The 12296-nt window shown below is 43.0% G+C and overlaps 1 protein-coding gene across 1 annotated transcript in view; it reads left to right on the top strand.

Annotated features, from left to right (window-relative positions):
* Positions 1–4674: 4674 nt before the first annotated feature.
* Positions 4675–12296, top strand: part of T265_02665 (hypothetical protein) — a gene marked incomplete at both ends in the record, with an annotated part of 28709 nt that continues 21087 nt past the window's right edge. The window contains 2 exons of the mRNA XM_009166967.1: positions 4675–5233; positions 10074–10220. Coding sequence (XP_009165231.1) covers positions 4675–5233; positions 10074–10220 — 706 coding nt within the window. The remainder of the gene's footprint in view (positions 5234–10073; positions 10221–12296) is intronic.

The following is a 12296-nucleotide window of genomic DNA, read 5'->3' as shown; positions in this document are numbered from 1 at the left end:
GTCATCATAAACGGGCATAAATCAGGCTACTCGTGAGTAGTCAGAAAAGAAAACCGCTAATCACGGTTGTTTCAGAGGAATCAGCATGGCTCCTCAATTTTTTCCGTCCATTATTCGGAATGTATCGGATGCTGTTTGACTGGCTAGAAAAATCGAATGAAATTATGTCTTGGCTTTTCCAGCATTTGGAAGAGGCTTGCGACTGACTGGGAATTCATCGTTTCAAAGGGGTTTGGCAAACAATCCACCACATGTCCACAGCACCCTCGTATTTTAGCTTATTTTCTGAGTGTTGTGCATTTCATATTTGTTTGGGCTACACATGTAAACAGTCGCCAGCTCTGAACTGTTATCTCAAAGGGGGTCAGGAGATGAGAATGATCCGAAAATTCATTCTTTCGATAAACTGGTTTCATCCGATTAAAAAATGAAAGCAAACTTAGAATAATCTACACGGTATTTTATAGAATGTAATTCGGAGCTGCAGTATGTATAATCGACTGGACCCCACAGTCAATCGTGAATAAGAATGAAGGTATCCCAGCTCGTCCGAATACGACGGAATGTAATGGTTGGATCGATTTCGCAATAGCATGAACGAAACGCAAGTTTACTAGTTCACCCGAAATCGCTAAAAGAAGGGTAATATTGTAAAGAGGCGACAGTAGATACAAATCTCAAACGGTGTAGCGGACCTTTGAATTCCACACAACAGTCACAACATGCTACTAACGGCTGCTTACTAGCCATTGTTTGTAAACTGGCAGCAGTGGGGCATTCGAAACGCTGGAGAGAATTGGCACTCTCCTGTGTGCGAAGGGTCCGGTTTTACGTGTCGATAGAATGAAAAAACGAGATCGCCTCGGTTCTCACTGTACCCTTGAGGATGTGCGCTATCCTAGTGCATCAGTTTTAGTTGCATCGAATTCCTAGGTTGATTTTTAGATCCACCGTTCACTTGTTAGTGAAGCTTGCGTCCTACTGAATGAAAACAGGGTCAAAGGCTATGTTATTTATCCTCAGCTAACATATCGGTATGTGACATTTTGAACCAGTTCTGATTGCTGCGACTTCAGCAATTTAGACAACGTTAGTAATGATAATCCGTACTGATAAGCCCAAGAGTCGGATGTAGTTCAACACAGTTGTAATTGAAACTTGGGGCCCAAAGTGTCATGAATGGTCATCCCGAAGATTACCCTCGTCACAGCAAATAACTCCATATGAATGTCTCTGCCATGCTCAATTATTACTTACCTACAGCATTGTGTCGCTCTTGTTGTCTCCTCCAAAAACCTAAAGATCGCGAACTTTGAATCTTTTTATATGCCGGAAAATGATGTATTTCGCGGTGCTCGGGTCTAGAATCACTAGAAAGTTTGGTAGGATCGAGAATGCATCCACTAAGCACAGGATTGGTTCGTTGGCCCACGGATGCTGCATCGTCATACTGCAAAGAGTACGGAGTTGCTTGATCAGATGATGTAATGGCGGTGAGTGTGTGGCCTCGAAATTTGTTTCGAAAAATGCACTGGCCACCTTATGTAAGGCGTCACGTAGTTGCAACCTGGTGTCAATGCTGACAGCATCTCGCATCTTAAGCCGAAGAGAGAAAATCGAAGTTGTTAAAGCACAAACATGAATGGTACCGTAGTTTGAATCTGCCTACGTGTGAAGTGAAGCCATTCGAAGAGGCTCTGAGGGCGATTGATCTATACGGAAATATAAATATTTTTGGAGTTGAGCCGATCCTAATTTAAAATAACTGACAGTATTCACAACATTATGTAGAACTACAAAACTCAGCTAAAGTGTATGATGCTATGCTGTTTCACTGAGGATCTAAAGTACCCGTTTGTTACAACCTGTGTTTCTGAGGTACACTTATTTGAGAAATAAACTAATTTGCAAATCAATTTGGTTTTGACGAGAGACTCGACTGAATCTCTCGTTTGTTATTCTACAACTGAAAATGCTGCACACAGACCGCCTCAGGATTCATTTGGCACGATATTCGAGACATCGCAGTATATTTTCATAGGATAACATTAACGAGAGCTTCAGTTGAGTCTCTCGTGAAAACCAAATTGATTTGCAAATGAGTGTATTTCTCTTAAACAGTCCAATTTGGGTCCAAGTAGGACATAAGGTTGACGGAAACTCGGGGATTGCGACTACCTGATAAGCCCCAAGAAGGGCGAAACCGGTCGTGGGTTGTCGAAGAGTTTCCAGCAAGTGAGTGAGTAGTTTCCTTGATGGAAATATACTACACTTATTTGACTTTTCCAATCGTTTAGTCTAGATTAGTTAGTGTAAAATTTCAGTGTTCTGTTTTTCTCATCATCTATGTTCTTTTTCGATTGGACAACGAACAGTAATGGAGTCTTAGTGCATCTAGGTCAAAGCTGCTTCTGCAGGCATACTGAATATGTAGTGAACAAACCCGGGAACAAGCCATTACGGGCTGAATACGGCTTCATCTAACTGATAAGAACCAAATGGTAGTCTAGAAGTTAGATGATTCATGCAAATAATCTGGTTCAACTATCTTTGAAAGGAATGGTTTACCTTCAGCAACATTTGGGACCCACTTATTTGGCGTCAGCTTGTTAGAGCAAAGCGGTCAAGTTAAGTAGGAATGGTATCCTTGATAATGATTTTAGACCTGTTGCACATCTGTTTCTCTTGCCATATTGTGAGCGCCCTACCCACTCTTGGGATGGGAACATCCACAGCCCGTCGATGCGAGACCAAAATAATAAGGCCCCAGTATGGTAGGAATGGTATCCTTGATAATGATTTTAGACCTGTTGCACATCCGTTTCTCTTGCCAATTCACTCTTGGGAACATCCACAGCCCGTCGATGCGAGACCAAAATAATAAGGCCCCAGTATGACTGCGTGTTGCTACCATGTCCCTTCGGCCGAAGATCACTGATACAGGGTTGCCTAGAGATGCCGGTATGGGTACCGACTGACAAATGTGGAGGAAAAATTACAGCATGGAATAAATGGGTTACGTTTGTGGCCGGACCTTCCGACGACAACAAGTGAAGTTACTGCCGTCACTACTAACGACTCTGACGCAAATGTCAAAATGTTGGCAATATAAACTGAACACTGAATTACGGTAAAAACTAATGATAAACGAATTCGGTACACACTTCCCGGTGTTTTGGAGTAATTTTCACACAAACCTTCACAACAGCAACACAACAGAACACTTTAATTCAGCAGTCACTAAACCGCACTGGAACCCACGTACTGAATTACGGTAAAAACTAATGATAAACGAATTCGGCACACATTTCCCGGTGTTTTGGAGTAATCTTCACACAAACCTTCACAACAGCAACAGTTATCTGAACGGAACACTTTAATTCAGCATTCACTAAACCGCACTGGAACCCACTTTGCCCAGTTGAAAGGTAGGGTCTTATCCTGTGAATAGTCAGCGGAAGGTACCAGTCTGGTCTTCCATGTATTTGAGGTTTGTTCACTTTGAAAAATTGAATGATCTCCTTTGTCTACTTGACGTAGAGGTTGTTCACATCGATAACGATGCAACGATGTAAGCTCCAACTCCCCAATCCAATGCATATGCCAAGAATAACATAGGATATTCGGATCATACAAAATCATCTCTTCCTAGCGCTTTGAGCGTGACCACTCGAGTGTTCCGCTCAAACAGATATGAGTCAGCTCGGTACCACGAGTGGACTTTTCACTAAGTACTGATTCTAGGGATGAAGCGTTCTTGTAACAGTGTGCCATTTCCTCAGCTAAACTTTCTACTGTAGTGATTAACTTAACCGTTATCTATAAATCATCTGGTTTCTAGAATGCTTCTACTCTCTGTCTTTCTCATCCACTAATTCGACCACAAAGGGCCCTAAGGCGGTGTAAATTTATTCGGAATTGTTTGAGAATGGTTTCGGTTTTCATGCGCATTTCCAGTGCACCAATTTAGTACATGTACAACCCAAAAAAATTCTAACCTCGGAAGTGAAGCTCCACTATGACTGTCTCCACACGTTGTTGTGAGCTGGTCGTGAGGTCCAGTGGTTGATTGGACGTCCCACAGCTTGCTAATAAGGAATTGTAAGCACACAATAACGCTGATCTACAATCAGTGATATTTAGTGTAGTGATGAACTTTGTGCAAATGTAGGCCGTCGCATATATCTTATATTCCATCTAAATTTATTTCGATCCACTTGCAGATAAATAAGTGGTTTTTCACTTATCTGCCCGAAATTCTGCTATGTGAATACAGTTTGTAAGAAACCCCAATTGAAACACTGGTGGTCGCTCAATATTTTACGCGGCTTACTCTGCAAGCCATGCAACAAATCGCACTATGTGGCAACATGCTGGGCAACGGGAAGTGCATGAATGCGTTATCCTAAATTGGACAGCTGTTGGTCTAAAAGCTTCCCCTCCTCATGGCTGACCAATAGGAGGACAGCGCTAACATGCTTTTTCACCCCTTTGCGCTAAATGTCCACTTGTTTGGATGCTGATTGGTCAATGCGATCTGTGATCCGCAGACGGCAATTTCGAAATGGGATTTGCGTGGATCACTATATTGTCAAGATTTGTTCAGTGTTCGGGTGATAATCTAAACTCACTTACATGGACACTGATGAGACATACATGATGAGATTACAGACGATGGCGATGTCACATCTAATCCAAACTCTTGACTATGCATATAATTCCTATCGTGCTCTCAGCATTTTCTACCCAGCTCAGTTTGACCTACTTTCATGTAGCACAACTTACAAAGGTGCTGAGGAATTGACCTCTATAGGTCCGACCTGTGGTGGTCGATCTTCCTCCAAGTTAAACAAACCGAGTCTAAAGCGAAATAGTTTCTTTGTGAACGACATACTAGATCCTGATTTCGGTAGGTCAGCTGTGGCCGAAAGTGACCATCAAGAGGGCAGCACCACAGCTGATATTGAGTTGGAATCACCAGACGATATATGGACAACTCATTCAAAGAGAATCCCGAATGAAAGCCTGGTTTGGGACAATAAAACATCTAGTGCCACCTCCACGTCTTCTTTCACGAGCCCGGACTCACACTCAGCTGAGGAGACCAGAAGTGCCAAGAATATTCTGGACAACACGAGTTATGCTTCGCAACAAAACGTACTCTCTCCACTGAACAAATCAAATCTCCCAGCTTGGGTGTTCTGCACTCGTTACTCTGACCGGCCGTCATCAGGTGAGTCAGATGTTCTTGGAAATTACTGCACCTGTGCTATGAAGAATAAATCCGACACACGGGGTATGCAAGTCATATCACGGACTACAAATGCGCGCCAGTAAGAAGCATTTTGCTGAAGTAGCTTCCACAACAAATCATTCGTTTTTATTACGAGCTCGGCTTTTGGTGCTTAAATTCCATTAATACTGGAGGCGATAACACGTAGTGGATCATTGAGCTGTATCACTGACACGGCTTTCAGCCCAGCGAAGAAACCAAAGTTCAGAAATGTGCGTGTCTGGATGACATATATATCTATTGGTTTATTATTATCATTATTATACACTATTATGTGTTATGTCATAATATTATTATAATGTTATATACTACGCCAATTGTGGAGTTACCGTACGTACCAAGTATAGTCCTGGAATGAAATGAGATTCCATTAAGATTGAGTCGTACTGCAACATCCTTTTTCATTGAACACGAAGTTTTACACGTTGAACTGGATGAATATAGGTATAGAATTTCTCATTTCGGGGCGTGAGTAAGCTCCGTAGGTTTCTATTGGGTGTTCTTCATCGAATTTATTCGGTCTAGCACGCGCGCAATCACCATCTGTGTATAAACAAATAGTTCATAGTTGTAGAATATCATAAACGAGAGATTCAGTTGAGTCTCTCGTTAAAACCAAACTGATTAGCAAATGAGTGTATTTCTCGAAAATAGTTCATACCATTTGGTGGTAGAACGGTGTCACTAGAACGTCAAGCTCCGCAATTCATTGAGGAAATTTCGTTCAGTTTTCTAGATATTGTTTGAGAATTCATACAATGTACAAAAGCACAACACCAACACTCCAACTTGTTATGTATTGATTATTGTTGATTGTTGTTATCGATGCCTTTGAATAAATGGGTATTTTTTCGTGAACCAGCAACTGACAACTCTTGATTGGCCGAGTTAGGAGATGATAGAACACACTGTGCAGTGTGGATATTCCTGATTTGTATTTGTGTCGCTCTATCGTGATAAACGAAGGCTAATTCATCGGTAGGAACATTGAAACAGCTCCCAACAGATTAACTACACACATTAGATCGGCTGATTAGGATAGTGAAGCTGATGGAGTCAACTTATCCAAATGGCTGATAAAAAATGGTTTCAAAATTACACCACTAGGGTTCGGAGTTCTGCTCTTTTACTTTCATCGGTCGCGTACACAAAATAAGGACGCTGTAGAAACAGGGAAAGGTCACGTGTTGCAGAGTGGTCAGGAAACTGTTTCCGTGGTAATCAATCCTATTCGATAAGAATACCTTGTGTACATGGTACAACTTGATAAATAAAACTCGTGAAACATTAGAATAGTGAATTAAAAGTAGCCGAATTAAAAATCTAAGAAACACCACACTAGTTTTATGGCTAGTTTGGACTCACTGGTATTGTATATCATAAGTAGTTCTCCAGGTATTGATACTACCAAACTTTCAGGAAGTCCATCACCCTGACTAGTTATGATTACTATGTCTGCGTTAAATAACCACTCGTTATAATGGTGCTTCCGGTTCTCCACATTTCTGGGCTTGAACGTTAGTGGACAATATAATAATTTGGGGTTGCAATGTGACGTTTGTCTCCAAAAGTCTTAAGTGGGCGAATGCCTTTTCACCAGCGCCCGTTTCCTATTTGGATTACCGGGAACATTTACGGCATCCGAAAGATGATTCGTTAATCTCGTCAGCAGGCCAAAAGAGCCTGATTTTTTGAGATCTTGTCATCATCAATGCTTGCATGGTTTTGGATGCACTCAACAACCTGAGGTTGCTGTTTATCCTACAGAATGTTAGGACAAAGGTGATAACCTTTCGCCGTGTTCCCATATGTAGACCTTCTCAAGCTCCTGGACAAAGTGCACTTGTTGGAATACGGCGTCACCACAAGGTCTCTTTTGGCTTCTGAACTCTTCTTAGAGTGTCCCTCAGGACACAGCTATATACTTGTCGCCTTCAGTGCCTTCCAGATCTGCAGTTTCTTCCGACTGCCGAGTCTGCTTTCCATGAAGCCTTGCCTTTGATGTAACATCAGGCATAGGTAGACCGAGGTGGGACCTATTGGTAGGAGGGAAGCAGCGAGAACCACCCTTCTTCAGCCGTGTTCCGCAACGGTGGGAGCTCCAATCAGCACCGTGATCGTGAAGAATGTGTGCCGAGAATCAAACGGGGACAAAGTTGAACGACCACCAGCTTTGGAGTATCAGGATGTACCGCCCAGATTCGGTTGTTTTAAGCCGTGTAAGCCGAGCTCATGACCAGCCGTTTTGGCCACAGAACAGTTTTTGACACCAAGATAAACAAATTTGACGATTTCATGGCATGCTTTTGTAGGAGACTTAGGTGCGCACGTGATTTGGCTAACACAACGCGACAGCCAGGTGTTTCGGGAACAGGCAGAAACTCTTAGACGCTCTAAAGAAATAAAATAAATCGTTCAGCTGTAACACCCTTCCGGTGCCTAGCTGCCATGCAACCCAGGAGAGGCATGAGGGCTGAGATACTGCCAGGTTGCCCAAGCCTAGACAGGTGAAGTCGGGATTCAGAGGTCGGGTTCGAACCACGGACCTTCCGGTCAGCAAATTCGCGCCCCAACTACTTGAACCACCTCGCCCTTAGACGCTCTATAAAAACTCATAATGCTCCAGGGTGGTTGTGAGCACCAACGAATTTGTGGAATTTCAGTGCAAGTTGTGGCACCGAAGTCAAACCCCCTCTCCTTCTCCGGAAAACCCCTTGAACTTAGACACGTTTTCAGTTTCTGCTCACGAACTATTGCCGGCGTAAGCACGCCTTCCAATCTGTCGAAGTGTGTGAGAGTGACAAACGCGGAAAGATCATAGTGGTCATGAGGGAATGACCAGACCGCTGAGATAATCAGTACAGATTATCGTAGGTGCATGGGATCGCAGCAATGGGTTGATGGTGAGCACATCTATCAATTTCATGTGCTTCGGTCACGGGTCAGGTTTTTGTGCCCAGATTACCGCGCAGCAAAAGCCGTAATTTATTCCTAACTTCCTGAACATATGGGAATGCGTGGCCTGCATATTGCACAAATTAACGAGTGATCAAGGAACGGTGATCAAGGAACAGTTCCATATCGGGTTTTGAATCCGACCACTGAAACGTTTCCATCAGTAAGAAAGACCTGACTTTGGGCTACCAGCATGAAAAGGAAACTAGTAGGGAATATATTCCGAATTTTAATTGCAGGATAGATCATGTACGCTCAGCGCACTGTATGCTGCTTGATGTTTGGGAGTTGTTAACTGACGACGTTATTCGGCAATGTCTTCACATTAAGAGAGGGCATTAAACGTGCAACTTTTCTTTCTAATCCTCGTGTGTAACGACTCCAACTCCATCTAATTGAAGCCTCATTCAGATAGTCTGCTGGACGACAATGAGTAGAGTGGTGACGCTCCATTCATATTCAGTGTTGTTGAATGAATAGAAGTTTTCTGCTCTCTTAACCTTTAAATTATGAGTATTCCCCATGAGACTGGATTTGGAATGAAGCGGCAGTGTAGAAACATGCTACATGTTAGTAGTTGTCGATAAGGTCTACTGAACACTGCAGTATAGTCTCCCCGAATATGGATAGAGCTACTACAACACACAATATTGTTCGGAAAACTTCAGTAAGGCTGGAGACTGACGCTTTTTGTCAGCCGATGGTATGGATTTGAGTTGCTAGCACTTCGATTACACAACCCTGGCTGGAAGACGTTTGTCGAATCTCGGCTGCCTTTGGTGGCAATTTTAACTGGGCACATGCTGCAGCCAATAGCAGGCTACATCCCTAAAGCAGCAAATTCACCGTAGATAGCTCCCCGTTTCAGTGCCTATCAGTGACAGATTAGCTTTCGGTTTCTACGTGTTGTCCGTTGTAGCCATACAAATTAAATATAAAGAGACGGATTCTCAATGGAACAGATCAATGCTTAAAATCGTTATATAGATAAATAGAATGAATGGGCGTCAGCCCACTTAACCCGCATGATGCTGTTGTCTCCATCCACTGTACATGAAAACAACAAGTATTGATTTAGGTGTGTTGGAGGGATGGGACTGATGTGACCGTGGTGACAGGAACCTGTTCACTTGCAGTCACTCCGGGCGACTTCCTGCAAAGTGGAAGCAAACCAGTCAGGCAACCAATTAAAATGGTGCTCAACAGAGATCGACCTTTGTCTCAGTTCAGGACAGAAGACTGAGTTTCTTGCGATTAAAAGAGCTGATTACAAATGAAGCAGTTGAGTGTGTTTGGTGGTGTAAAGCTCAGGGATTTGGGGGATTTGCAGCGACACGAACACGGGGTCGTGGTAATTGTCTTCAGCTCTCGATCCCATTGTAGTGAGACCTACTTACATTCTCTTCCAAGTTAAATGCCAGCATGCACACTTGGTTCTCCGATATTTACCGCTTTCTTTGGGGGTGTGACAAACAGGACAGAAACTCTGTAATTTAAGGTGCCTATTTTTACACACATGATATGGCCGGTATTCAGTGCAACACTCAATTGGGATTTTCAAAACAGGCCAAGCATTTTACAGTTGTATGGCATAAAACATTTCAGAGTTTTTCTTTTTGGCTTGTTTCAAGCTTAGTTGTTCTACTCGCTCTGACCTCAGCTACACTAAACTCAGTGTTGTGAGCAGCCTCCAACAACAGGGCAGGAAATGTAGACACCTTCATTATTTCTATAAAAAAATACACTTTCTCAGTTTATCTTAACTCAAACGGTTTCATCGCCATCACAGCTGAACTGCATGTCAGTTGACATCATCTCCCCTCAGAGAAAGAAAATACAATGGGTTGGACATATGCGCGGAACTTCAGTCCACATGACATCAGAGAGAATGAAGCCAGTTTTAGCCAGATGGTTGAAGAGAGGCGTCCTGTGCTACCGTATAACAATTCTAAACCTACAGAACTTCGGACGGGTTGAACTGAAGGATTCGTACGTTGTCGGTGTTTACACCTATACACTCGGGTGAATTTTATCATGCTTAAAAAATTAACAATAACCGCAGCAGATCATGCCTCTCAAAAAATCCTGGCCGTATGGTTTGAAGTGACCAATTGTAAGTCATGCTCAGCCACGTAGCCACGTAGCCCTAGCAAAAGTCCGTAGTGTACCCAACGTGGTAGTGAAAAGTTTTACTCAGATCACATTCAGACACTCATTCAGACTGTATCAAAATATTTTCCAGAGGTTTCGAGGCATAACTGTCAATACAAATTGTTGTGACCTATCCTGACTGGTATATTGTTGTCTCAGTTATTGCCCACTTTGCCTGAACTTACCTTATCTTTTACCTATAAGGTTCCATTTAATTTTAAACGTGCTTCTGTTGTTAGCCTCCAAATGCTAAATCAAAAGTGAACAAACGGGTCCCAAAGTTCATCGGCATGTGGCTAACTGGGATTTTTCGCCTCACCTGACTCTGAATAAGTCCTGATGTTCTCAGTATTCACTTGAAGTTTTGTGACATTTCCGTGTACCGCTGTTTGATCGATCACGGAGACCAAAATCGGCAGGAAACCGACTTTTGTGGTACTGTCAACCTAATGAAATTTACGAAAAATTAACTACTGTGTAAGCACTGTATCCAGAAGTGCACGAGCCGTGCGGATGTCATGACCTCGTTTGCCAAGAGTGAAGATGGTGTCGTGTGATGAATTGACAAATTGAACATGATTCGGTGTTTATACATGGCACAGAATGCCCACATAAAGCATAGCCGGCTGTTTACGAATGGTATTCCTTTTCTCATCCTCCCCATCACTGTCATCATCATCATCGTCATCATCTTCATCGTCGTCATCTTCACCGTCACCCTATTCAACATCGTCCTAATGATCATCACCCTCCACCATCAGCGCCTTCAGTTATCAAGTAGTACCGTCTGTGATTTCTAGTTTTAACGGATTAATTTACCACTGATATCGAATTAAGGGAGAAGGATGGACTCGGCACACTTCTGATGTATTCCATAAGTGTGACCGTGGGGCACCCGACTGCTGTGTCCCATTGGTTGCAGACAAATCGTCAAAGCTGATTGACTCTTTCGATTGACATGCGTTTGTCAGGACGAACACAGAAATAACTGGCACAAGTGTTGGCGGAAACATTCAGATGAAAAATACTTAGTCAGAAAGCCTAGGAAATTGGAGTCATAATGTCTACACATGGTTGAACATCAGATTTTCACGAAAACCCTTCTCCGTGAACTGACCAAGCGTGACTGCTTTAAGACTTGAGGTAGATAATTCCTAGTCCATCTGATCTTACAAAATGATTCAACAGGTGGTGCGTTTAACTGTAACCCGCCAATCGGTGTGGCCTTGTTGAATAGCCTTCCCAGAGGAGTGATTCTTGAGGTGTGCTACAAAAGGAGGTAGATGTGCAAACCCTGAATTATGTGCACCATTCAAAGCAGATTTCCGCGTGCCCATACCCGGAGCATATGCATAAGAATAATATGGATGTCAACTTTATTTTCTGCGGAAAACGCAGTAAAATAACTTACAGAGTAGCCTGGAATCAGAAACACAAGCACAAACACAAAGCGGCACGCCTGGTAGTGGAGTTTATTGGTGGGCTGCTCTTCTGGTTGAGCTACCAAGGGCACTCGTCTCCCGTCATGCTAATCCACCTAAACTGCACTGATTCGCAACAATTATATCTAGTGGAAAGGCGTCTGATATCCCTCACCTCCATTCATGATCCTTTGTGTGACTTTCACTATTAAACAGACGTTACTGTCGTCCAGACACCCAATGGATTATGGGTTCAGGGGGATGAACTAGGTGAATGTCAAGCATTCACGGTGGGTAGACCACTTGTCCGGTACGTGGCATCTGTTGGCGGCCTTCTGAGGATTCTGTTACCATAAATATTTAACCTACACAAAAGCTTCTGTGTGAATAAAACGATGTCACTGCTGTAAACGTGTACTTATCTTGGCTGTAGAATATCCGGGATGATTTGCCTTCCAAATTAATTGCCATACCAG

Source organism: Opisthorchis viverrini, assembly GCF_000715545.1.
Source record: "Opisthorchis viverrini unplaced genomic scaffold opera_v5_34, whole genome shotgun sequence".
Lineage (NCBI taxonomy): Eukaryota > Metazoa > Platyhelminthes > Trematoda > Opisthorchiida > Opisthorchiidae > Opisthorchis > Opisthorchis viverrini.
This window is presented reverse-complemented; position numbering and strand designations above follow the sequence as displayed.